The sequence below is a fragment of the Arachis hypogaea genome, chromosome 19 (genome assembly GCF_003086295.3).
Source record: "Arachis hypogaea cultivar Tifrunner chromosome 19, arahy.Tifrunner.gnm2.J5K5, whole genome shotgun sequence".
Taxonomy (NCBI): Eukaryota; Viridiplantae; Streptophyta; class Magnoliopsida; order Fabales; family Fabaceae; genus Arachis; species Arachis hypogaea.
In genome coordinates, this window is record NC_092054.1 from 144,596,162 (window position 1) to 144,622,823 (window position 26,662).

General features: G+C 36.7%; 1 protein-coding gene and 2 long non-coding RNA genes across 3 annotated transcripts; all 3 read left to right on the top strand.

Annotated features, from left to right (window-relative positions):
- The first annotated feature begins 277 nt into the window (after positions 1-277).
- LOC112776575 (uncharacterized) lies at positions 278-2,760 on the top strand. The gene is made up of 4 exons (XR_003816044.2): positions 278-573; positions 665-719; positions 808-945; positions 2,479-2,760. It is a non-coding gene; the product is annotated as an uncharacterized lncRNA (long non-coding RNA).
- Positions 2,761-7,003: 4,243 nt separating this feature from the next.
- LOC112776645 (uncharacterized) lies at positions 7,004-9,369 on the top strand. The gene is made up of 4 exons (XR_003190089.3): positions 7,004-7,182; positions 7,274-7,328; positions 7,417-7,554; positions 9,088-9,369. It is a non-coding gene; the product is annotated as an uncharacterized lncRNA (long non-coding RNA).
- A 13,091-nt stretch (positions 9,370-22,460) lies between these two features.
- On the top strand, positions 22,461-23,150 carry LOC112778958 (uncharacterized). Its single transcript, XM_025823219.1, has one exon. The coding sequence runs from the start codon at positions 22,461-22,463 to the stop codon at positions 23,148-23,150; it is 690 nt and encodes a 229-aa protein (XP_025679004.1).
- Positions 23,151-26,662: the final 3,512 nt, after the last annotated feature.

Here is a 26,662-nt window from a genome sequence, read left to right on the forward strand (position 1 = left end):
AAAAAATGACCTAAAAATTCCAAATTACCCTTATCTTTATCACTACTGTCATCATCCCCCTCTCTCTCTCTTCACATTGCCTTTTTTTATTTTTTTTTCCATTTCTCATTTTTCTCAATCCCACCCCCTCTTCACATTGAACTTTCGCTGCTGGCCTCTGTAAACCCCGGTTAAATTAGTAGATAATTAGTCAATAAATTAATTTTTAATAAGGAGGATTAGAAATGTGAATATTATATTAAATTAGGGTAGAGCTCATCGAAACGAGAATTTTGACACTAATTTCGAGAAAATCGGTCCAAGATTGGAGCGAACGGGCCGAACCGGGCCCAAACCGGGCCCGTGGGCCCAACCAGCCCATCACTTAAGAAGACCGAAGCCTTCTCTTTTCTTTCATTCAGCGTAAATGAAGCTTTCAGCTTCCAGGGAGAGGAGAAATGAGAAAAGCTCCCGAAACCCTTACGTTAATTTCCGATCTTCGTAACTTCTCCGTCCGAGCTCCGATCGCCGCACCGTTTACGGCCACGCGTTCATCGCGTCGAGCTCTACATTTCTATCGGAACAATTTCATAAGTAAGCCCTTAAATATTCTCAGCCACTCTTTTCCCCCAATTTTCAAGTTTTGAGAAGGGGTATTGAATTTCTTTGATTTTTGATGTTTTAGGATCCAATTAGCTTGAGAAAAACGTTCACTCTTGCTTATGTGAAGCTTGGGTAAGGTGAGGATATGATAATTCTATTTTATTTTCATTGAATTTGAGCTTTGAGTATTAAATTAGATATATATGTGTTATGAATGTGTATTAGGTTATGAATAAATAATTGGAGCTTGGAATTGTGGATATTGGAACTTGGAGGAAGCTGAGCCTAGTGTTTATTGAATTTTGAAAGGGCTGTGTTTATTATAATTAAAGTGCCTTAATCGTTACGTGGGAATCGGCCAAGGTATGGTTTAGGTTTCTTGCATTTAATATATAATGTTCTGTGAAAACTTAGGCTAGATGACCATAGGATAAGTTGGAATGCAGGTGTATATTTAATGTTTAGTAATGGGTTGATAAATATGCTTGGTTTGGTTTGGTGATTTGTTTGTAAGATGATATTGGTTGCTAGTTGGATCTTTGAAAGGATATGTGATTGAATTGTTGATTATATGGCTATATGTTGGTTTGGTTGAATGATGATTGATGGAAAGACATGGAGCTTGTTAAGGATTATTGCTGGCAATTTGGATTGGTGGTAATAGGTTTGAAAATAATTGGAATGGAAATTTTGAATGAAAAATGAGGTATTTTATGTTAAAAGCCTAGGATTTGTGAACTATGATTTTTAGTTGAATTTTGGTCGTTGGATTTGAATATTGTATGAGTATAATTGTTGATCTGAGGTAGATTTATTGTGGTGATTGTAATGATGTGAGGAAGGGTATGTTGAATTGAAAAGAATGCAGGTTTGGACCCGAAAAGGGTGGCAAAGTCCGAGTTTTAGAGGAGATGCTGCCGAAATTTTATAAAAATTAGAGATTTTGTTTATATGATTATTTAAAAAGATTTAGATTCAAAGGTTATATGGTTTGATTTTGAGTTATTAAGAAAATGAGCATGTTTTAAGTTTGATTCATTTAGAAAAGAATGAATTACGTTTTGAATTGGAACTATTGATGGACGGAATGGGAGGTGTAATAATGAAAGATAAGGATTGAATATGATTGATGTATGATGATGAATGAGATGCGATTGAGAATGATGTGGATGTTGATGAATTATAATTGAATTATTTATATGGCTTGAATAATTTAATGATCTGAGATACGAGGTTCCCTGGATTAAGTGCCGTGGCTTGCCACCACGTGTACCAGGTTGAAAACTCGATACTCTGTTGACCCTACGACGTAAGTGTGACCGGGCACTATATAAATTCCCGGGAATGTTACCCCCATTGAGTAATATTGATTATTTGAGATAAAGCTATGCATAGACTCTTGGGGATGCACGTCGGGGGACAGTCTAAGGACAATTCAGACTTGTCGGGTTGGCTGGATAACCGACAGATGAGCCTCATCAGCCATAGGACAGGCATGCATCATATGCATAATACTTGAATTACTTGCTTGTGTTTTAATTGGGTGTGCCTATATGTATTTGCCATGTTAAATGTGTATTTGTTACTTGCAGTAATTGTAACCTTCTTGTGCTTGTCTTTATCTGTCTATTTGTCTGTGAAAATCCATGATGGAGTTGGAGGTATGGAGGAATGGCAGTATGGTACTTAGATTTAAGGTTAAGTTAAGCTAGGTTTAAATATTCTTAGAAAACCACCTCTTATGGCTCCTGTTTAATACTTTAAGCTCTATAATCTGAGTGTCGGCGTCCTAGGATTGCCTCTGGCATTCCCAGGACCTTATATATTATGTGTGTGGCACATTTACCATACTGAGAACCTCCGGTTCTCATTCCATACTATGTCGTTGTTTTTCAGATGCAGGTCAAGAGACACCTCGTTAGGCGTCTGGACTCTTGAAGCGGAGTGGTTACTGGGTAGTTTTATTGTACAGTGATAAATATATATGTACTTAGCTTTCTCTCTGCATAACTTGTTCTTTTTGATCCTCTTAGAGGTTTATGGAGAGGCAGGATTGTGTATATGTACTTTTGGGTTTTTGATATGTATGTATATATGTGTAAATATTCTCCGGCCAGTCTTGACTTCGCAGGCTGAGTTAGGAGCTTGTTATTTTGTATCTTTGGCACTCTTTTCCTACTTCTGTTATCTTATGTTTGACAGTTACGATTTTCTTAGCACGCAAGTTAACTCGTTCCTTGAGCGTTGCGCTTTTATCTCACGATTTTTATTTCCCCTATTCTTCAAGGCTCCTAGCATATTATAATTCTTCTGCTATTATATGTACTCATTTTATTTTAGAGGTCGTAATACCACACCACCTTCGTTTTACGACTTAAGCGTAAAGCTTAGTGTGGTAGGGTGTTACATTATGGTATCAGAGCAGTTCGTTCCTATAGAGCCTGAAAGACGGACTGATTGTGCTTCTGTGCATTCTCTATGTATGTGTTTATGTGCTATTAGGATATCTGACTGATATATATGGCATAAACGTTTGTGAGCATGCATTTGGAACTTAAAGCATTAGACCTGCGATATTAAGACTGATCAACTTAATATCACTTGTTTAGTGTGTATAAGGACCATATGTCGACTTGCGGACACAGTCGCGGGTGAGGTAGAGATAGGATAGGCATTGTTACTCCTGATCCCATAGAGACTGATCCAGTAGACTTTATGGCTGCCCTGGGAAATATGGCTGCAGCTATGCAGGCAACAGCTGAGGCACTGGGTAACCAGATAAATCAGGATAATCATGGGAACAATAATGATGAAGACAGTCCTATGACACTTGCTACATTTCTGAAAGTTCACCCTTCGACTTTTAGGGGAACCTCAAATCCCACTGATGCAGATAATTGGATCCAAGCTATGGAAAGGGCGTTGCAGGTCCCTGAGGAGCAAAGGGTTGAGTTTGAAACTTATCAGCTGCAAGGTGAGGCTCAGTATTGGTGACAGGGGACACGATGTATCCTGCAGGCAGGTCGCGCTGTGATAGTCGGGAGATTGGTCATTTAAGAATCATGTTTTGCTTGATTGTTCTGAGGAGTCAGTACAGTTTATGCTGGAAGGGTCAGAAGCACCTGTTGTGGTGAATAGTTACTATATGAACTCTATGATAGTAAACTGTTCTGGAACTGAATGTCAAGGTATTATGTTATTAACTGTGGGAATATCAGGTGATAATCAGAGTTTAGAGAAGATTATGATTGTATGTGAATTTCCAGATATGTTTTCGGATGATATTAATGAAATTTCACCTAATCGGGAGGTTGAATTTGCAATTGAGTTGGTGCCTGGAGCCGGTCCGATTTCGATTACTCCTTACAAGATGTCACCTTTAGAAATGGCTGAACTGAAAGCTCAGCTGGAGGATCTGTTGGGTAAGCATTTTATTCGACCAAATATTTTTCCGTGGGGAACGCCAGTGTTACTGGTAAAGAAGAAGGATGGAAGTATGCGCTTGTGTGTCGATTATCGGCAATTGAATAAGATTATTGTGAAGAATAAATATCCACTACCTAGAATCGACGACATAATAGATCAGTTACAAGGTGCAAGTGTGTTTTCTAAGATTGATCTGCGATCCGGGTATCATCAGATAAGGGTTAGAGATGAAGATATTCCAAAAACTGCTTTCAGGACATGTTATGGTCATTATGAGTATACAGTAATGTCTTTTGGGTTAACTAATGCCCCAGCAGTATTCATGGATTATATGGACATGATTTTTTGACTGTATCTGAACAAGTTTGTTATTGTCTTCATTGATGATATTCTTGTTTAATCTAAGACTGAAGAGGAGCATGCTGATCATTTGCGAACTGTGCTACAAATTCTGAGAAAACAGGAAGTTATACAGTAAGTTATCTAAATACGAATTTTGGAAGAGTGAGGTAAAGTCTCTCTGTCACGTGGTGAGTAAGCAGGGAATAGTTATGGATCCTGCTAAGGTGGAAGCAGTGATGAAATGGAAGTGGCTAACTTCAGTAATAGAGATTAGGAGTTTCCTAAGTTTGGCGAAATATTATCGGAGATTCATTAAGAGATTTTTGCAGCTCGCCTTATCTTTAACTAAGTTGACTAGGAAGGATACGCCTTTTGTCTGGACTCCGGAGTGTGAAGAGAGTTTTCAAGCATTGAAGTACATGTTGACTGTTGCACCCGTATTGGTATTGCCCGAACAAAGTGAGCCGTTTGAAGTGTACTGTGATGCATCACTGAAGGGTTTAGAGTGCGTTCTGATGCAGCACCAGAATGTTGTAGCATACGCCTCACGGTAGTTAAGGCTGCATGAGATAAACTACCCGACACATGATTTAGAACTTGCTGCTGTTGTGTTTGCTTTAAAGATCTGGAGGCACTACCTCTATGGCATTAAGTTTCATGTTTTCTCATACCATAAGAGCTTGAAGTGTCTTTTTGAGCAGAAAGAGTTGAATATGCGTCAGAGGAGGTGGATGGAGCTTCTAAAAGATTATGATTTTGAATTGAATTATCATCCAGGAAAAGTGAACGTTGTGACGGACGCCTTGAGTCGGAAGTCTTTATATGCAGCTTGGATGATGCTATGAGAGGAACAGTTACTAAAGGCATTTCAAGGTTTGAATATAGGAGTTAGAGAAGAATCTGGAATTCTGTGTTTGAGTCAGTTGCAGATTTCAAGTTATTTTAAATCAGAACTTTTGAAGGTTCATCAAGACAGTGAAGCGTTACGTAAAGTATTACCAGCAGTTGAACAGGAAAAACAGTGGAAAGTGTCAGAAGGATAGGATGGTTTGTGGAGGTTCAAGAACCGGATTATTGTGCTAGATATTGGAGACCTGTGACAGAGTATCTTGAAGAAAGATCATAAGAGCAGATTTTTAATTCATCCAGGGAGCACTAAAATGTACCAAGATCTGAAAGCAATGTTCTGGTGGCCAGGAATGAAGAATGATGTGGCATTGCATGTGTCTAAATATTTAATGCGTCAGAAGGTTAAGATTGAGCATCAGAGACCATCAGGGACCCTTCAAACTTTGGAGATTCCACAATGGAAATGGGAGAGTATCGCAATGAATTTTGTGATAGGGTTGCCTAGAACCCGATCTGGTTGTGACGCTATTTGGGTAGTTGTGGATTGACTGACGAAATTAGCTCACTTTCTTCCTATCCGAATAAGTTGCACAATGGAAGAATTAGCTCGAGTATATATCAAAGAGATTGTCAGGTTACATGGCGTGCCTTCTACCATTATATCTGACAGAGATCCCCACTTTACATCAAGGTTCTGGGGAGCTTTTCAGCGTGCATTTGGGACTCAGTTAAGCTTGAGTACTGCGTATCACCCTCAGACAGATGCAAAATCAGAGAGAACTATTCAGACCTTAGAGAATATGCTAAGGGCTTTTGTTTTGGACCAGCCGGCGAGTTGGGATCCGTATATGCCATTAGTGGAGTTTGCTTATAATAATAGCTACCATGCAAGTATTGGAATGGCTCCATATGAAGCTCTGCATGGCAGGAAATGTCAATCTCCGTTGTGTTGGTATAAAACTAGAGAAAGAAGTTTGTTAGGACCTGAGATGATAGCTGAAACTACTGAACAAATAAAGAAGATTCGTAACCGAATGCTTATAGCCCAAAGCCGCCAGAAGAGTTATGCTTATCAGAGGCGAAAGCTTTTGGAATTTGAGGAAGGGGAGCATATTTTTCTGAAAGTTATACCAACCACTGGAGTGGGAAGAGCTATTAAAACTAAGAAACTGAATCCCCGTTATATTGGACCGTTTGAGATCCTGAAGAGAATTGGACCGGTAGCTTATAGAATTGCCTTACCACCGTATCTTTCGAATTTGTACGACGTGTTTCATGTGTCATAGCTTCGGAAGTATATTCCTAATACAAGTCATGTTCTAGAACCAAAACCAATTCAAGTAAGAGAAGATCTAACACTTCCAGTAATTCCGGTAAGAATTGATAACACCAGTGTTAAACGATTACGTGGAAGGAAAGTATCATTAGTAAAAGCAGCTTGGAGTCGAGCTGGTATCGAGGAACATACTTGGAAACTTGAATCAGATATGCGAAAGAACTATCCACATCTCTTTTCAGGTAACTAGATTTGAATTTTGAGGGCAAAATTCTTTATTAGGTGGGTAGGATGTAAACCCCGGTTAAATTAGTAGATAATTAGTCAATAAATTAATTTTTAATAAGGAGGATTAGAAATGTGAATATTATATTAAATTAGGGTAGAGCTCATCGAAACGAGAATTTTGACACTAATTTCGAGAAAATCGGTCCAAGATTGGAGCGAACGGGCCGAACCGGGCCCAAACCGGGCCCGTGGGCCCAACCAGCCCATCACTTAAGAAGACCGAAGCCTTCTCTTTTCTTTCATTCAGCGTAAATGAAGCTTTCAGCTTCCAGGGAGAGGAGAAATGAGAAAAGCTCCCGAAACCCTTACGTTAATTTCCGATCTTCGTAACTTTTCCGTCCGAGCTCCGATCGCCGCACCGTTTACGGCCACGCGTTCATCGCGTCGAGCTCTACATTTCTATCGGAACAATTTCATAAGTAAGCCCTTAAATATTCTCAGCCACTCTTTTCCCCCAATTTTCAAGTTTTGAGAAGGGGTATTGAATTTCTTTGATTTTTGATGTTTTAGGATCCAATTAGCTTGAGAAAAACGTTCACTCTTGCTTATGTGAAGCTTGGGTAAGGTGAGGATATGATAATTCTATTTTATTTTCATTGAATTTGAGCTTTGAGTATTAAATTAGATATATATGTGTTATGAATGTGTATTAGGTTATGAATAAATAATTGGAGCTTGGAATTGTGGATATTGGAACTTGGAGGAAGCTGAGCCTAGTGTTTATTGAATTTTGAAAGGGCTGTGTTTATTATAATTAAAGTGCCTTAATCGTTACGTGGGAATCGGCCAAGGTATGGTTTAGGTTTCTTGCATTTAATATATAATGTTCTGTGAAAACTTAGGCTAGATGACCATAGGATAAGTTGGAATGCAGGTGTATATTTAATGTTTAGTAATGGGTTGATAAATATGCTTGGTTTGGTTTGGTGATTTGTTTGTAAGATGATATTGGTTGCTAGTTGGATCTTTGAAAGGATATGTGATTGAATTGTTGATTATATGGCTATATGTTGGTTTGGTTGAATGATGATTGATGGAAAGACATGGAGCTTGTTAAGGATTATTGCTGGCAATTTGGATTGGTGGTAATAGGTTTGAAAATAATTGGAATGGAAATTTTGAATGAAAAATGAGGTATTTTATGTTAAAAGCCTAGGATTTGTGAACTATGATTTTTAGTTGAATTTTGGTCGTTGGATTTGAATATTGTATGAGTATAATTGTTGATCTGAGGTAGATTTATTGTGGTGATTGTAATGATGTGAGGAAGGGTATGTTGAATTGAAAAGAATGCAGGTTTGGACCCGAAAAGGGTGGCAAAGTCCGAGTTTTAGAGGAGATGCTGCCGAAATTTTATAAAAATTAGAGATTTTGTTTATATGATTATTTAAAAAGATTTAGATTCAAAGGTTATATGGTTTGATTTTGAGTTATTAAGAAAATGAGCATGTTTTAAGTTTGATTCATTTAGAAAAGAATGAATTACGTTTTGAATTGGAACTATTGATGGACGGAATGGGAGGTGTAATAATGAAAGATAAGGATTGAATATGATTGATGTATGATGATGAATGAGATGCGATTGAGAATGATGTGGATGTTGATGAATTATAATTGAATTATTTATATGGCTTGAATAATTTAATGATCTGAGATACGAGGTTCCCTGGATTAAGTGCCGTGGCTTGCCACCACGTGTACCAGGTTGAAAACTCGATACTCTGTTGACCCTACGACGTAAGTGTGACCGGGCACTATATAAATTCCCGGGAATGTTACCCCCATTGAGTAATATTGATTATTTGAGATAAAGCTATGCATAGACTCTTGGGGATGCACGTCGGGGGACAGTCTAAGGACAATTCAGACTTGTCGGGTTGGCTGGATAACCGACAGATGAGCCTCATCAGCCATAGGACAGGCATGCATCATATGCATAATACTTGAATTACTTGCTTGTGTTTTAATTGGGTGTGCCTATATGTATTTGCCATGTTAAATGTGTATTTGTTACTTGCAGTAATTGTAACCTTCTTGTGCTTGTCTTTATCTGTCTATTTGTCTGTGAAAATCCATGATGGAGTTGGAGGTATGGAGGAATGGCAGTATGGTACTTAGATTTAAGGTTAAGTTAAGCTAGGTTTAAATATTCTTAGAAAACCACCTCTTATGGCTCCTGTTTAATACTTTAAGCTCTATAATCTGAGTGTCGGCGTCCTAGGATTGCCTCTGGCATTCCCAGGACCTTATATATTATGTGTGTGGCACATTTACCATACTGAGAACCTCCGGTTCTCATTCCATACTATGTCGTTGTTTTTCAGATGCAGGTCAAGAGACACCTCGTTAGGCGTCTGGACTCTTGAAGCGGAGTGGTTACTGGGTAGTTTTATTGTACAGTGATAAATATATATGTACTTAGCTTTCTCTCTGCATAACTTGTTCTTTTTGATCCTCTTAGAGGTTTATGGAGAGGCAGGATTGTGTATATGTACTTTTGGGTTTTTGATATGTATGTATATATGTGTAAATATTCTCCGGCCAGTCTTGACTTCGCAGGCTGAGTTAGGAGCTTGTTATTTTGTATCTTTGGCACTCTTTTCCTACTTCTGTTATCTTATGTTTGACAGTTACGATTTTCTTAGCACGCAAGTTAACTCGTTCCTTGAGCGTTGCGCTTTTATCTCACGATTTTTATTTCCCCTATTCTTCAAGGCTCCTAGCATATTATAATTCTTCTGCTATTATATGTACTCATTTTATTTTAGAGGTCGTAATACCACACCACCTTCGTTTTACGACTTAAGCGTAAAGCTTAGTGTGGTAGGGTGTTACAGCCTCCCCCGACGCTACCGCAACAGCTAAGAAATTCACAATCACTACCACTACACCTTCCCCTCTACCTCCCAAGGCCTCTGATGCCCTTCCACTCCTGATCTGCTTCGCCGAGAAGCAAACCCTATCTCTACCTCCAAAAATATTGAACTTGCTAGACTTCCTGAAGCACTGTCGCGCGACCTCCATCACCCACAGTGACTTCAATTAACCAACCATTAGCACCGTCACACTACTTTCATCAGCCATGACGAGCCGACATTGCAAAGCGCGAAGATGCAGTCTCCAACGAGGACTAGACTCAGTAGCTTCGCAAGAAGATTGGAGGAGAATTTTATTCACTGGTGGTTGCATTGTCGTTGCCGGAGAACCAGAGGACACGGAGTTTGCTGAGGACCAACACCGATGACTTCAACGCCTAGTTCTGCAATGGTACCCTTCAGACTCTCCATCTCTTCTCTCATTTTCTGTTATCCCTTCATCATTGTTGCTGATGTTGTTGTTGTTGTTGTCGTTGTTGGAGAATGTGGAAAGGAGCAGAGACGAAATGGTAGACTTGCACCTTGCGGATTGAATTTGTGGCCTTGGATCTGTTTCTTCTGCAGTGATGTGGTTGCACCGGCTCAATTTTTGGTTCTTCTCCATTTGATGTGTTCTGCTAATAACAACACGCATGTTTCACAGAGAGAGAGAGTAATGTGATGATGCGGATGATGATAACGGTAATTTGGAGTTTTTAGGTGATTTTTTAGTGTTTGAATAATTTAGTTGTGCAAAACCCATGTTTCATGGGTACAAAGAGTAATTTTTCTTCTTTTATGAGTAGATATGTCAGCGTTTTCAACTTTCGTAGATAAAAATGATAGTTTACTCAATGTTAAAAGATGTAAAATTTATAATATTTTTTCTTCACACCTAAAAATGATAATGTCGAGCATAAATATTTACAAGTTGGTGATTTAACAATATTGGATCGAATAGGCACGTTTTGATACTATAAAAATGATCTAATTTATATAGTTGGAAAGAAAAAAAAAAAAGTTGAGGATGAATGAGAGAAAAGTTTAGAGATCTCCACCCTCCTTTTCTTCTCTCTAACTGGTATTTTTAAAAAATTTTAAATTTATAAAAGATGTAACCACTTGAAGAGTTTAATTTATTTTTTCTCATACTAGCTCATATATGATATAAGTGCATGCTCTTTGAACACAGTGCATGTCAAAATCAGGTAATAATAAGAATAGAGAATGTCATAACTTTCCACCACATTGCCAGCCAAATGAAAAATTGGCATTTGGTAGTATGTATTCGGTTTTGTTTATTTTGCAGACACAGCCTCATTCATTGTTGTGGAGCCAACAAGTATGTCCATTAATTAGCCTTCTAAAAAAGTGAAAAAGGGTTTACCCTTTTAATTCAATTCAACCATTTGCGGAGACATACACAACTGTTTAATTTTAACTTCTAATATGTTTTAAGCTACTAAAAGCCAATTCATGGATAACAACTTCATCAGTATTATATATTCACTAGTATACATACATATACATGAAATTAATTATATAGGTTTAAACTCCATATAGCCGTCAATATATATTTATCATTATTCTAAAAATCGGATCCAACTTATCGATTTAATCAAATTAATCGAAAATTAATTATCAAACCGATTTAGTTTAAATAAAAAATTAGTTAACAATGAATTAATTAAAAAATTAGAAAAATCTGTCAAAATATTGGTTATAGCTAGCTATTAATTGATTTAATATAATAAAATATAAAAGAAAAATTTGTTCAAAAAAATATATATTTTATATATAAAAATATTATTTTATTATATTCAATTTAATTCTAGCTAAATCTCAATTGATCGGTTAAATTTTAAAGTTTAAATATCTAACTCTATTGATTCAATGATCGATTCGATTTTTAGAATTTTAATATTTATTTATCAAGTTAATTTTGTTTGTAGATCAGAGTAGATCTAGTGCTAATTAATTTTTCTATCACTGTAATATAAAAGAATTTCAGAAAATTTAAATACATGCTACTAAACTACTATAACTTTCAGAAGAGAACTATATATATATATATATATATATATATATATATATATATATATATATATATATATATATATAACTGAAATATTACTTAAAAAGTATATTTTTTCTCGACCAAAGAAAATCTAGATTGGTTCAAAAATTACAATAATGACCATATCTTGTCTTGAATAAAACGACTATATACGCCACATGTAGGATTTTTCTATCACAAAAAGCTCAAGAAACCAAAAAACCCTTGTTGTTATTGCCGACATCTTGTTCTTTTCTTCTTTATTATTGTGGTGGTTTGTTATACATATATTAAAACTTATACTTTCTTTCCTACTTTTAATTTTGTAATGTATCAAAACTTGCCTTCATTTAGTTTTTTATTTATGTTCCCTGTACACTCAATAATAGCATATTCAATTATATTCAAAATATTTTTTATTTTTCTCTAGTAAGCTATCTTTTATTTTAATTTGTAATGTATTTAATTTGATTTTTATGATTTTTGTAGTATGAATTTCTTAAATTTAAATTACACCCATTTCGTATTATTTAATTATTTAATTTTTATTCTTTTCAATTTTCTTAAAATTCTACATAAAAAGAAGCAAATCATTTGCTCTAAAATAGCCTTATTTAAAAGAAAGGCTGGTTAAGAAGGTATATCAGTATCTTACTTATTAGAAGATCGGGTAAAATAGATAACGAGTAATATTACATGATTAATAAATATTATTATTTTTTGTTAGTATTTAGTAATTAATAATTTGTAGTTATATTTATAAATATTTTACACATAAAAATCATATAATTTGTATATATATTTATCAGAATTTATACACTTGAATGAATAAGTTTATATTTCCATATTTTTTAGAGTTTATGCTTTATATACATACATTAGTAAAATTTATTTGTTAAAGATAATTTAGTATTTATATTGGTCAAATAATAACAAAAAATACTGGCCCTAAAATTTTTTTATAGATAACAACAAAGCGTTTGAAAAGTTGTTACTGAATTATTAAACCACTCTTCCACCTTAGTCCATGACAATAATAAAGAAGTCTCACGTCCCACAAATTCAAACCAACAGAATACACAAATTCAGTTATAATTTTAGTCTTTATTATTATCTTATCTTTATCTTATCTTTATTTATCCTTATCTTATATTTATTTACTTTTATCTTTCATAGGTCAATGCTCTATATATATTTAGTTTTACCTTTATAGTTTACAAATTTCAAACAAATTTCAATCAATCAACAATCAACAAAATTTCTTCATCTTTTCTTCTCTTTTCTTATTCTTTCACAATTTTATTATCTTTGCATACTCTTTATGTACTCTTTTCGTTTTATTATGGTATTAGAGCCATGTTCTTGAGCTCTGCTGACTTCCATGGATAAACCAACCAATTCAGATCCTAAAACCCCTTCAACCTCCCCTCCCACTGTAAATAATCAACCTCCTTACTCTGTCCTAGGTCAAGAAAAAATGGCACACGAGCAACTTCATGAGGAGCCTCTTTTGGATCTTTCGTCAACTCAACACTTTTCTTTTATGGCACTTCCTTTCAATGAAAAAACTCGTCCTTCAAACCCACTTGAGCTTTTGTCAAGTCCAACTGCTCATTATCTTTGTTCTTTCAATACTTTTTCTATTGTTAACAAATTTTCAAATCGAAATTCATTCTTGAATACTTGGATCATTGATTCTGGTGCCACAGATCACATTGCATCAAATTTGTCTTGGTTTACTTCTTACACACAAATTTCTCCTATTATTATTCATTTACCAAATGGTTCTCAAACTACTATTTTTTATAAAGGAATTGTTCAATTTTCACCATCCTTGGTTCTTCATGATGTTCTTTATTTACCTCATTTCAACTTTAATATTATCTCCATCTAAAAAATTACTTCAGCACTCATATGTGAACTCACTTTTTCATCTTCTTCTTGCACTTTACAGAGTAACAATTTAGAGACGATTGATTTGGGCAGAATGAGAAAGGGATTTTATATGTTTTTGAACCCAATTTCGGTAAAAATCCATCCACTACACACTCCATAAATTCTATCCAATCTCCACCTATTACACCTTCAAATATATGACATTTTCGTTTAGGACACCTTTCTGGACAAAGACTTAATCATTTACATAAACATTTTCCTTTTATCTCTATGCATCATGACGAGGCTTGTGACATTTGTCATCTTTCTAAACAAAAGAAACTTTCATTTTCTCAAAGTTTTAACAAAGCCAATGCAAGTTTTGATTTATTACATTTTGATATTTTGGGTCCGTTTTGACAAAATTCTATTCATAATCATAAATATTTTTTTACTATTGTTGATGATTTTAGCCGCTTTACATGGGTTATTTTATTAAAATCAAAAGGAGAAGTGCAAAATCATGTAAAAAATTTTATTACTTTAGTTGAAACACAATTCAACTCTAAAGTCAACATTATTCATTCCGATAATGGACCAGAATTTATTTTACATGATTTTTATGCTTCAAAGGGCATTATTCATCAACGTAGTTGTGTTGAAACTCCTCAACAAAATGGAAGAGTAGAACGCAAGCATCAACATATTTTGAATATAGCTCGTACTCTTATGTTTCAATCTAATTTATCACATCTTTTTTGTCTTATGCTGTTAAACATGCTGTTTATTTACTTAACAGAGTTCCATCATTTGCAATTAATTTTAAAACACCATTTGAGATTTTATTCAATCATCCACCAAATTATCATGACCTTAAAGTTTTTGGATGCTTATGTTTTTTTTTTCTACCCTAATGGCAAACAGATCAAAATTTGATCCAAGAGCCAAAAAGTCTGTGTTTATTGACTTTCAACATGGTTTTAAAAGATATATTGTTTATGTTTTAGAAGATCAAAGAATTGAGATTTCTAGAAATATGATTTTTTATGAAATGATCTTGCCCTTAGTCACAAAAAATGTCCAATTTCATACACTCATCCCAACATTGCCAAACACACCTTCTCAAAAACAAGATTCAGTTAGTCTTCCAGTTGAACCCTCACCTATACCCATTGAGCCAACTCCATCTAATTCTTTATTTTCTCCAACAACCTCTCCTTCTTCTTCACTATTGTTTCCTAACCAAGTTGAACCCATGACTACCGAATCTCTGTCAACACACACACCCATCTCTCCTTTCGCACTAGACACCAATCCACCATCACCTCCTCATCCCCCGTCACCCTCTTCACCACCTGAGCAACCCCATCCTCGTCATTCCAACCAGTCTCACCAACCTCCAGCATATCTCTCTGATTACTTGTGCAATTCCTCTCTCATCTCTACAAATCAATCTTCCTCAAAGTGCAAGTATCATTTATCTTCAGTCATGTCTTTTTCTTCTCTTTCATCTTCACATAAAAGTTTCTTTTATCTCTACATTCTGACATTGAGGTAAAGTCTTTTAAGGACGCTAATCAACACTCTAATTGACATAGTGCTATGACAGATGAGTTGGATGCTCTTGAGATGAACAAAATTTGGCGTCTTGTTGATTGTCCAGCAGGCGTTAAGCCAGTTGGCTGTAAATGGATCTATCGCATAAAACGCAAGTCTAATGATTCAGTTGATCGATATAAAGCATGCCTTGTGGCTAAAGGATTCACTCAGACTGAATGTGTTGATTTCTTGTAAACTTTCTCCCCTGTTATCAAGCTTGCCACCATCAGATTAGTTTTGGCATTGGCCTTTATGAAGCATTGGCCCATACATCAGTTGGATGTCAATATTGCTTTTTTACATGAGGATCTTTCTGAGGATATTTATATGACTCTGCCACCCGGATTTACATCTCCTCGACCGAATCAATGCTGCAAGCTACTAAAGTCACTGTATAGTTTACGACAATCTAGTCGTATGTGGTATGACAAACTTTCTTATCGTTTGCTATCTCATGGATATCAGCAGAACTTATCTTATTATAGTCTATTTGTTAAATTCACTGGTGCTCAAATTTCTATCCTTCTAGTCTATGTTGATGACATTATTCTCACGGGTAATTCCATTTCTGAACTTGCTGCCATTAAGTCTATTTTGCACCAACACTTCTGAATTAAAGACTTGGGCCCATTAAAATATTTTTTGGGTATTGAGGTTGCTTAATCAGTGAAGAAAATTTGCTTATCTCAAAGAAAATATTGTCTTGATCTTTGGAGGATTCTGGTTTATTAGGTGCTAAGCCTGCCTCTGTTCCAATGGATAGTACCACAAGACTATATTAAGACAAAAGTCCCCTGCTATCTGACCCTTTTGTATATCGCCGTTTGGTTGGGCGCCTTATCTATCTCACCACTACTCGACCAGACATCATGTATGTCACTCAACAATTAAGTCAATTTATGGCATCTCCTACTGAATCTCACCTTCAAGCTGCCAAGCATGTGTTACGATATCTGAAAACTAGCCCCGGCAAAGGACTTTTTTTTTTCAAGAGAATAAGAAATTCAGCTTCTCGGCTTCAGTGACTCTGATTGGGCCGGATGTCCTGACACTCGGCGATTTTTAACAGGTTATTGTTTCTTCTTAGGCAGTTCTTTAGTCTCTTGGAAGACCAAGAAATAAACTACCGTTGCCCGCTCATCCACTGAAGCAGAATATCGTGCACTTGCTAACACAACTTGTGAACTTCAATGGATACTAAATGTGTTACAATTTTTACGCATCTCTCCTATCCTCCCACCAGTTTTATATTGTGATAATTAGAGTGCTCTTCGTATTGCTGCAAACCCAGTGTTTCATGAACGGACCAAACATTTAGAGGTTGATTGTCACTTGGTTCGACAAAAAGCTCAAGTTGGAGTGATGAAACTTCTCCTCATTCCCTCTTCTAGGCAGCTAGCTGACATCTTCACCAAATCTTTGTCTTCTCAACCCTTCCATCTTAATTTGAATAAGTTTGGTATTCTTGACATCTTTTATCCTCCAACTTGCGGGGGCGTATTAAACCACTCTTCCACCTTAGCCCATGACAACAATAAAAAAGTTTCATGGCCCACAAATTTAGCCCAACAGAATACACAAATTCAGTTATAATTTTAGTCTTTATTATTATCTTATCTTTATTTATCCTTATCTTATCTTTATTTGCTTTTATCTTTCATAGGTCAATGCTCTATATATATTTAGTTTTACCTTTATAGTTTATAAATTTCAATCAATCAACAATCAATAAAATTTTTTCATCTTTTCTTCTCTTTCCTTATTCTTTCACAATTTTATTATCTTTGCATACTCTTTATATACTCTTTCCGTTTTATTATGAATAGCACGTCACTTACAAAAAAAAATCATAAAATTTTGGGATAGAGAATCTCAAAATTCTCTTAAAAAAATACGAGCCAAATATATATAGTGGGTACAGTTAGAATAGATGCTCAAATTTAATTATTTAAGTTAACTATTTGTATGTTTTTGTTAAGAGGTTTTTAAAAGATGATGATGGAAAGCAAAGAAATATAATTATTGGAATCTTATTATAGGGAACAAAACCTAGGTGTTTAAAGGCGGGGTTGGAATCTTCTTTGAGCAAATGAAAAACTTTATTATCGATTGAAGGGGAACACATTTGACAAATTGCTAATTGAACATACATATGTAATAAGAAATATGTGAGAAAAAGCGGCCATCTACGAAAAGCAATGATTCTATGTACATTCGGATCTAAGATCATTACTAGGAAGAACCATGAGTTGGTATGTAACCATTGATATTGAATTCATATTTACTGAATTGATATTATTGAATTGATATTTATTGGTATATATATGCATGTTGATTAACCATGCAAAGAAAATTGCAATGAGCGAATTTTCACAAGAGTTGAGATGTATCTAATTAATTACAAGAAATGTTAGACACATAATTATTTATGTTGTTTTTTTATTAGTTTAAATTTTAAGATGAGTAATTTTATAATATGGTATTAAAATTTTATGTTCAAAAAATTTAGAATTCAATCTTTGATAAATTCTAAAAATTAAAAAAAATAGTATAAGACAAATAAAAAAAAAACTACTAAAAAAAAATTAAGTTAATCCAAAAAAGTTCTAACTTAAAGAGAAATATTAAAGATATAATTGTTTATATTATTTTTTTTTATTAATTTATGTTTTTGAGATGAGTAGTTTCATAATAAAAAAATTGATAAATCTTTTATTAATGATAAGGTAAGAGAAAAAATTGTAAGCATTTTTATCAAATTTTTTTTTTCTGTTTGTTAACAATGATTGGAGTTATCTTAGTGATGATATATAGTATGATGTCTTTCTCAATTTTTAACATAAGAACAATTAACTTTGCTTCAAATTTATGGGAGTTCTCCTAATGATAATGCCTTTGTCAAATTATTCGTAAAATAACACTCAAGTCGTGTTATTAGAGGTATGAGATTTGGTGCTGGTCATCCTGAGTAATGAAATTTATTTCTAGTAATTTTGGAGAGGCATTTTTTCATGCAATCATAATTTAGAAATGGATAGAATTTATTATATGAAAGTAAAATTATAAGAGAGTAAAACAACAATTTTATTATTAAAAATTTAAATGACTTGCTTCATTAATTATTATATGGGTAGAAAAATTCCAGATGACGTTTTTACAACTATAAATAATGAGATAAATATTATATCTTCTATTTTATGATCAATCACTTTTAAGTCTAAGAAGCATTCTAGCTGAAGATTGTAGAAGGAGGAAGGACCTTTATCTCGGGTAGTCTACATGTCCTTTTATTTTTGTTGGTCCGTGATTGTGACTCTCTACAATTTTCTATCAGAATTATGCATGATCACATTATATATTCCTAATCTTAATAATTTTAGGATCCCATAATCCTAAAAGAAAAAAAAATAAATATTTATTTATAACATTAATAGATGAATAGTTGTTAAAAATAAAGGTGTCATTATATATAACATATTTTAAAAGAAGATTTCTTTTTATAAAAGTTGCATTCATATAGATTATAAATAATTTTTCTACATATGACATATTATTGGGTTGGAGTACTGCAAATAAATTGGTATGTTCATATTATATGAATCAATTGCTTTTACTTTAAAACATAGTGATAAATGCTCTTGATTCGATGATAATGAAAAAGACAGTAATAATAAGAATCAAAGCAACGTTGATGATAATGATTATGATAGTGATAGTAATGATTATTAGTTTATCTCATTCAGATTTTAAATTTAATCTATATATCTCATTCATAATTATTTTATGCATTTTTATATGTATTCGTTCATACTCCATCTATATACATGCTAATTAATTTTGAATTTAATTGCAGAGGTCTCACAGTCACAAAAAGAAAAGAAAGCAAAAGATCACATCCAAGAGTTAAATAAAAAAAAAAGCGAAATTGTTCCGATTGTTGAAAGTTTAGAAGAATAAATGATATCCAATTCTAGTACTACTCCATTTGTTGTAGTCAGTACACTTCCATCGTTAACTCCCAATCTAAATATTTTTGAAAACACTCAACTAGTGTCAGATCAAAGAAAGAGAGTATATACTTAACAATGAAGCTGAAAAAGAAGGCGATTAAATTAGAGTGTTACCTGCTCACGAGCCTTCAAATATTAAGAGAGGTCAAAGGAAGTTAAAATTAGATTTGGCAGGGATAGGTATGTTTTAATATTTTTATTTTTTGAATTTGGCCTTTTATATTATATTCCGATTGATATGGAGTAATATTTACAGATTTTTACCTTCACCTACTACGGCTCATGTGATTTCAAACATTATTAAAGGACACTATTTTCAGTCATGGCCTTCATAAAAAAATATTCCTAATGCTACTAAGAAATTTTGGTGGAAAAAGTTTGAAGTAAGTTTTAGAAGAACATTTAATTCCTTGGTAGATTAGGAATTCATTTTACTAAGAGTGATGAGAGAACGAGAGAACGAGAGGGGGGAAACACGCGGGGGGGGGGGTAGAAGTAGGATGGTGCAACCACGCGCAAAGGACCCTAGGGTTTGGAATCGAGAAGCGTATCATTGCCTGGAAAACGAATTTTTCTCTGTTTTCGTGGATAATCTGCCGGCAGATATCTCGAGAAGGGAATTATACCACTTGTTTTGTTGGACGGGAAGAATTAACGACATCTATCTTTGCCGAAAACAGAAACATGCCACGATTTATCTGTTTGCCTTTGTCAGATACACGACTAAAGGGGGAGCCTTGAAGGCTATAGCGGAGATGAACCACATACCATTACGGGATAAAGTCATATCCGTGGGGGAAGCTAAATTCAGAAGACATACACAAGCGACGGAACGATTGGTGCAGGTGGATCCTAGACGTCAGAAGAATGAACAGAAGCCAAAGGAACCTCATCGTGAGATACAGGTGGTTAACGATCAGGTGGTGGGGGAAACAACGCCGAATTGGCAAGCGGATGGCCATAAGGTGAGTGAGGGCGCGAAAAGGATTGACATCCCTGTAGTGGAAGCGAATTTGGATTGGCTGCGGCGGAGCTTAGTAGGGAGAACCTGGAGACCTATGGACTTGCATTCGTTGAGGAAAACAGTATGCAAGAACTTCCCTCAGGTAGATGACGTTAGGGAGATTGAGGCAACGAAGGTGTTAGTAATCTTTGATACGATGAAGCATGCAGATGAGGCTTTCACCTTCAAACTAGATAATTTGTTGCAATTATTTCATACGGTCAATAGATGGGAAGGCTCTGAATGTTGTAAGTCTCGGAGAGTGTGGTTGGAGTGCTACGGGGTGCCGCTACATGCCTGGGCACCGGAAACGTTTAAAGCGATCGGGGGACTCTGGGGTGAAATAATTCAGTGCATGGTATCGACGGAATCAGATGCTTCTTTTAGGGCAGGTAGGCTTCAAGTGGAGACAGGCGTGTTTGATGTCATTAGAGAGTGCGTCCGAATTAGTGTGGGGAACTCTGGGTTGGACGTCTTTGTTAAGGAGATGGAGGTGGGGACTTGTGGAGAAGGTAGTTACGTTGATCGCTGAAAGGTATGTGCGGGGATCGAAATTTCTGGCTCACATGACAATAGCCGGCTGAAGGAGACGGAGCAGTGGGATCCGGCGGCCGCCTTGGTTGGAGGTGATGCAAATGTGATCGAATATGGAAAGGACAGAATGGTAATTGATGAGGTGCTACTAAATGATCTTAATATGGATTATTCAAATTTTAAACAGGATACGAAGGTCTCAGATTCTGTTAGTTGCACCAAGGCTGAGGGTGAGGCGGATTCTAAGGGATTTAATGTCAATGATGAGATAGACTCTGAACGGACAGTTACACAGGGCTATGTCAACGTTGGAAGAGAGGATTTGGAAGATACCTATCAATTGGGCCATCCATATTGCTGCCCAAATGATTTGTAAAACCTTGAGGGGAGTGAGATGGGCTTGTCTCAATTTGGCCCAATACACAAACATCAGGAAGGTGGGCTGTGGGTTAGAGAAGGTTGGCAGATGGGTCGGGTGGCTAAGGACGGGTCTGACCTGGGTATGCTGTTGGCCAAACAGGTCGAGGGAAACCCTGGGTTGGAAGACGCGGGGCGGCCAGGTTGCAGTAGGGTCTCGAGCGTTGCGCACGATCAATTGAAGGCTACGCTTGGGAGTGGATTGCTCGGTGAACCTGGAATCTTTGATAACGTTGTGAATGAGAGGGGGGAGGCTTTGCTGTGCGGAACCGGGCCTAGGGTGGGTGTCTCCCGAGAAGTGGTGGCTGAGGCGAGGGGAACGACTAGGAGTGCGTCCAGTGCAGTTGATGGAGATCTCGAGCCTGGGAGGCTGGGGATGGTGAGGAGCGTCGAGGCTGTAAGGACGCAGAAGCAAAGAGACATGGCAGGAGTGGGAGGGTCGAACGTAGGCGGTGGAAACTGGCTGGTGACCCGGGAATGCTTGAGAGGGAAGGATCGGGAGTCGGGAGCACACCCAACAGCAGTGGAGGGAGCACAAGGGGTGGTTAATGGTGAGAGAACCATGGAGACTATGGCTGGGTCCAACGCTGAGTCAGGGAGGCAGGACGGGAAAGGTAAAGACAAGCTATCGCAGGAAGAACAGCTGAAGGAAAATGAAGAAACGTGGGCTTTGGCAGTGGAGTCGGGCGCTGTTCTGTATGATGCAGAGGAGGATATCATGGGAATCTTGCAAGCTCAGAATGAAGAAATAGAGGCAAAGAGGAAACTGGCGAAACAAAAATAAAAGGCAAGAAGGAGTCGCCCGAAGAATCAAAACAAGGTGAGTAAAAATTTGTTTAAATAATTATGGGCTGTTGGAATATTAGGGGGTTGAGAGGGGATGGTAAAATAAGCATGGTGAAATCGTTGAAGAAAACGTTTAAGTTGAACTTGTTAGGTTTGCTTGAAACAAAAAGGGAGTTGCTTAATAAATATGATGTTACAAGAATCTGGGGAAATAGTTCTGTGGATTGAGAGTTTGTGGAATCTGTCGGTGCGGTAGGGGGCTTGCTATTAATGTGGGATGATATGCTGTTTAAAAAAAGTAACTGTTATAAAGGTGAGACGTGGTTATATATTGAAGGTGTGATAACAAAGAATAACTTTCACTGTGCGTATTGTTTGGTGTATGGAGCGCATGGAAGGGAGGCGAAGCAGGTGGTATGGAGGAGTTGAGCTACATTATGGGGCTATGCCAAGTACCGTTCTGTTTGATGGGCGACTTTAATGAGATCATGCAAGTCGAAGATCGCAAAGGAGGAATAGTTTACCAGCATCGGCGAAGGAATTTAAGAGTTGGATACATGACATGCAGTTGATGGATTTACCGCTTACTGATAGAAAGTTCACCTGGTTCAGGGGTCAATCATGTAGTCGGATTGATAGAGTTCTGGTAAATATAGAATGGGCAGAAGAGTTTCCAGATTTACGGTTAAAAGGTGGACCAAGGGGATTGTCAGATCACTGTCTATTGATTGTGGAAGCTACAAGAGTAAGAGAAGGCCCCCAACCTTTCAGAAGCCTGGATGCCTGGTTTACACATGAGGATTTTCTGAGAATGGTCAAGAATGAATGGAGAGGGTTGGGAGATGCTCAGTTCATGAGTAAACTGAAGGCCTTGATGATACCTTTGCGACAATGGCATCGGAATAACTTTGGTAACATGGATAACAAGCTAAGGAGGTTTGAGGAAGAGATCGGGAGGCTTGACAATATGGTTAGTGATGGCGTCTATAATGGTACGACTGAGGCTCGAAGGAAGGCTTTGGTGAGCTTTTGCGAAAAGTGGTATGTCAGGAAGGAAATCCACTGGAAGCAGATGTCCCGGTCCAAACATGCTAGGAACATGGATAAGAATACCAGATATTTTCATAACATTGCCTCGGCTAGAAGAAGAAATAACAGGATAGATGCTCTGATGATTCATGGAAGGCTTGTGCGAAATCAGACAAGAATAAAGGTGGTAATTAGGGGGTTTTACAAGGATCTGTATCGATAGGACTATGCTCTGAGGATTGGTGTTCGGGATGGTTTGTTGAAACAGATTGATGGGTTGAGGCTGAAGCTCTAGAGGTATTGCCAACGACGGAGGAAATCAGGGAGGCAGTATAGGATTGTGAATCTTTTAAGGCCCTAGGTAGTGATGGATTTAATATGAACTTCATCAAGAATTGCTGGAAGGAGATTGGTATGGAATTCACTGCAGTTGTGATGGGGTTCTTCCAAAGTGCTACGCTACCAACTGATGCGAATATCACATGGGTGACGCTTGTTCCGAAGTTTATCAGGGCTAAGGAGATCAAGGATTTCCGGCTGATTAATATGGTGGGGTGTGTGTATAAGGTGATTTCGAAGGTACTGATGAGAAGGATGAGATCGGTTATGCCGGGCTTGGTAGGAGAGACTCAGAGTGCGTTTGTGAAGGGTAGAAAAAATCATGACGGCGCGCTCATAGCATGTGAGACGGTTCATTGGCTCAAGTCTTGGTGAAAGAAAGCGGCTATTATTAAGCTGGATTTTCAAAAAGCTTATGATAGAGTCAGATGAAGTTTTGTTGATATTGTGCTTCAGAAGATGGGGTTCGGCCACAGATGGAGGACTTGGGTGAAGGAGTGTGTTAGTACGGCCACTATGTCAGTCCTGGTTAACGGGTCGCCTTCCAAGCCGTTCAACATGGAGAGGGGCCTCAGACAAGGAGACCCTCTGTCTCCTCTTCTGTTTGTGCTTGTGGTCGATGTTCTGCATAGGATGTTGGGGAAAGCAGTCAAGAATGGGCGTATCGCTCCGTTACTGGTCGGGGGAGATTGTATCGAATTGTCACACCTACAGTTTGCAGATGATACTATATTATTTTGTCCTCCAGAGACAGAGACAATTGTGAATTATAAGAGGCTGTTGAGGTGTTTTGAGCTGATGTCTAGGTTGAACATCAATTTTGATAAGTCGAATCTGATTCCGGTGAACTGTGAGCAGGAATGGATTGATCATGTGTGTGGCTTACTAGGGTGCAATCAAGTGGACTTACCTGTGAGGTACCTCAGGATTCAGTTGGGAGCTAATCCGCGCCTGGTGAAGACTTAGAAACCCATCATAGATAAGGTAGAAGAGAAACTCAGCTTATGGAAAGCGAAGATTTTGAACAAGGCAGGTAAGCTTGTCCTTATCAAATCGGTATTGAACAGCCTACCAATCTATTACTTAAGTCTGTATAAGATGCCAAAGGCGGTGGCTGACAAGCTGATTGCGTTACAGAGGAGCTTTATGTGGTGTAAGGAGGACGGTAATTATGGTATCCCTTTAGTTAAGTGGGAGGTGGTACAGGCCTCGAAAAAGGCTGGGGATTTGGGAGTTGGGGATGCAGTTCTTAGGAACACGGCCCTTTTGTTTAAGTGGTGGTGGCGGTTTTCAAAGGAGGATTTCCCTTTGTGGAAGAAGATTGTTTGCTCGTGTAACAGATTGAATCTGCATGTAATGCTTGCAAATCAGAATCTACCGGTAAAAGGAGGCCCCTGGAAGGACATCTGTCAGTTGAATGTAAAAGAGCAGAGGGTGAAGGAAAAAATGATTAGTGGCCTGGCGATGGAAGTAGGGAACGGAAGGAGAACACTCTTCTGGGAAGATAACTGGGTCCAAGGTGGCCCCCTGAAAGCGATTTTTCCAAGGCTCTTCTCTATTTCAAACCAGCAGGGATCTGTGATTAGGGAGTGTGGATTTTGGGATGGGTTACATTGGGTTTGGAATTTTCAGTGGAGGAGAGATTTGTTCCAATGGGAATTGGAACTTGTCCATCATCTTCATGAGAGATTAAGGCCAGTAAAGCTATCAAATGGTAGAGAGGATAATGTTGTTTGGAAGTTTGATCATAAAGGTATTTTTTCTACTAACTCTTTTCTGCAGGTACTACAATCGAAGACTTTATCGGATGAGATTATGAGCTATAATTTCACTAGTTCAATTTGGAGAGGGGTGGTACCTCCGCGAATTGAGCTCTTTGGATGGTTTGTGCTAGTTTGTAGAGTTAATACAAAAGAAAGGTTAAGTAGACTAGGCGTTGTTCTTAACAGTGATAATATTTGTGTCCTATGTAAAAAGGAGATAGAATCTGTGCAGCATTTATTTCTGTTTTGTGAGTTCACATGGCAGGTATGGTGTGCGTGGTTGAAGGCTTGGGATAGAGATTGGACTATTCCTGGCACCATGAAAGAACTGTTTGAGAGTTGGACCACCATGCACTCTAGGAAAGAAACACAGAAGACTTGGCTGACTGGGTTCTTTGCAGTGATCTGGAACGCCTGGTTAGAGCGCAATGTGAGAATTTTCAAGAATAAAGAAACAGGTGTTGATATCATAAAGAGAAAGACGTTTTTGAGCTACAAAGAATGGACTGATAGTGATCCTTTTGGTTGTTGATGGCAATGCCGGAGATGACAAAGGATTAGTAGCTGTTGTATGCAGGTTTAGTTCTTGTTTGTTTTGCTCACGCTCCACTCTAATATGTTGAGCTTCCTTTGTTTCAAAAAAAAGTTTAAAACTTTTAATACATATCAATTTACAACTACTCTTGCTTGCATTGCTTATTCAGTGCAAATATAAGTTTGTTTTTCCAGATTTTCACTGGGAAAGCCTTTGTCAAACCACAATGAATAAGAGAAATTGTGTGCGATGCTCTTTATGCTTATTGGGATACTGATGCTCTATTTTTTACATAAAAGTACACAAGGCAAATTAAATCGAACATCTGATTATAGCGGATTCGGAGCGACTCTTCGTATTACTGGCTCAATTTTTGTTACCCAACATAAAGCTAATATGGGGATGTTATAAAAAAAACTTAAATCGTTTATGTTATAATTTTATACACTTTAATTGGTGGTTGATATTCATAGATTTTTTATTTATATATTTGGTAGAAAATATATTAAATTAAAGAAGACTCCAACATAATTAGAATTATTTGCGAAGACCCACAAATACAAAAATGAGATATGAGTGGATAAAAAATCAAAAGCCTGACTAGAATCAAATTTTATTTGGCTAATTAGATCTTATATATCTGAAGTGAAATCTAGTCTTTGTCTAAGATGTTATTGCCAATACCCTGTATTTTAGTGTAGAACTGTTGAAGATGAGTTTGGGGTTATATATGTAGTAGCTTTTACAAGAAAACATGGCTCTTTTGTTTTAAAGGAAAAATTTGCCACGGAGATAAATGAATTATTGAATTGGAAAGTTGATACCTATTAATTACAGAATATTTGGATTTCTTGGATTTACGTATCCGCTTACCATTATGTCAAAGAAACAATCAAGCTATGTAGTTAGGTGCTAACATTGGCACTGACATGCTTGCACTCTAATCCAATGTCAAGACCATCAATGCAATAAGTAGCTCATCAACTTTCTAATTTCAAACAGTCATCACTGTCTTTGTCTTTTTTTAAACAGTTCATTGGTTAATAGTTTAAGAGATATATTCTATTTCAATTTTTTGGTGACTAATTTTTTTTTGGT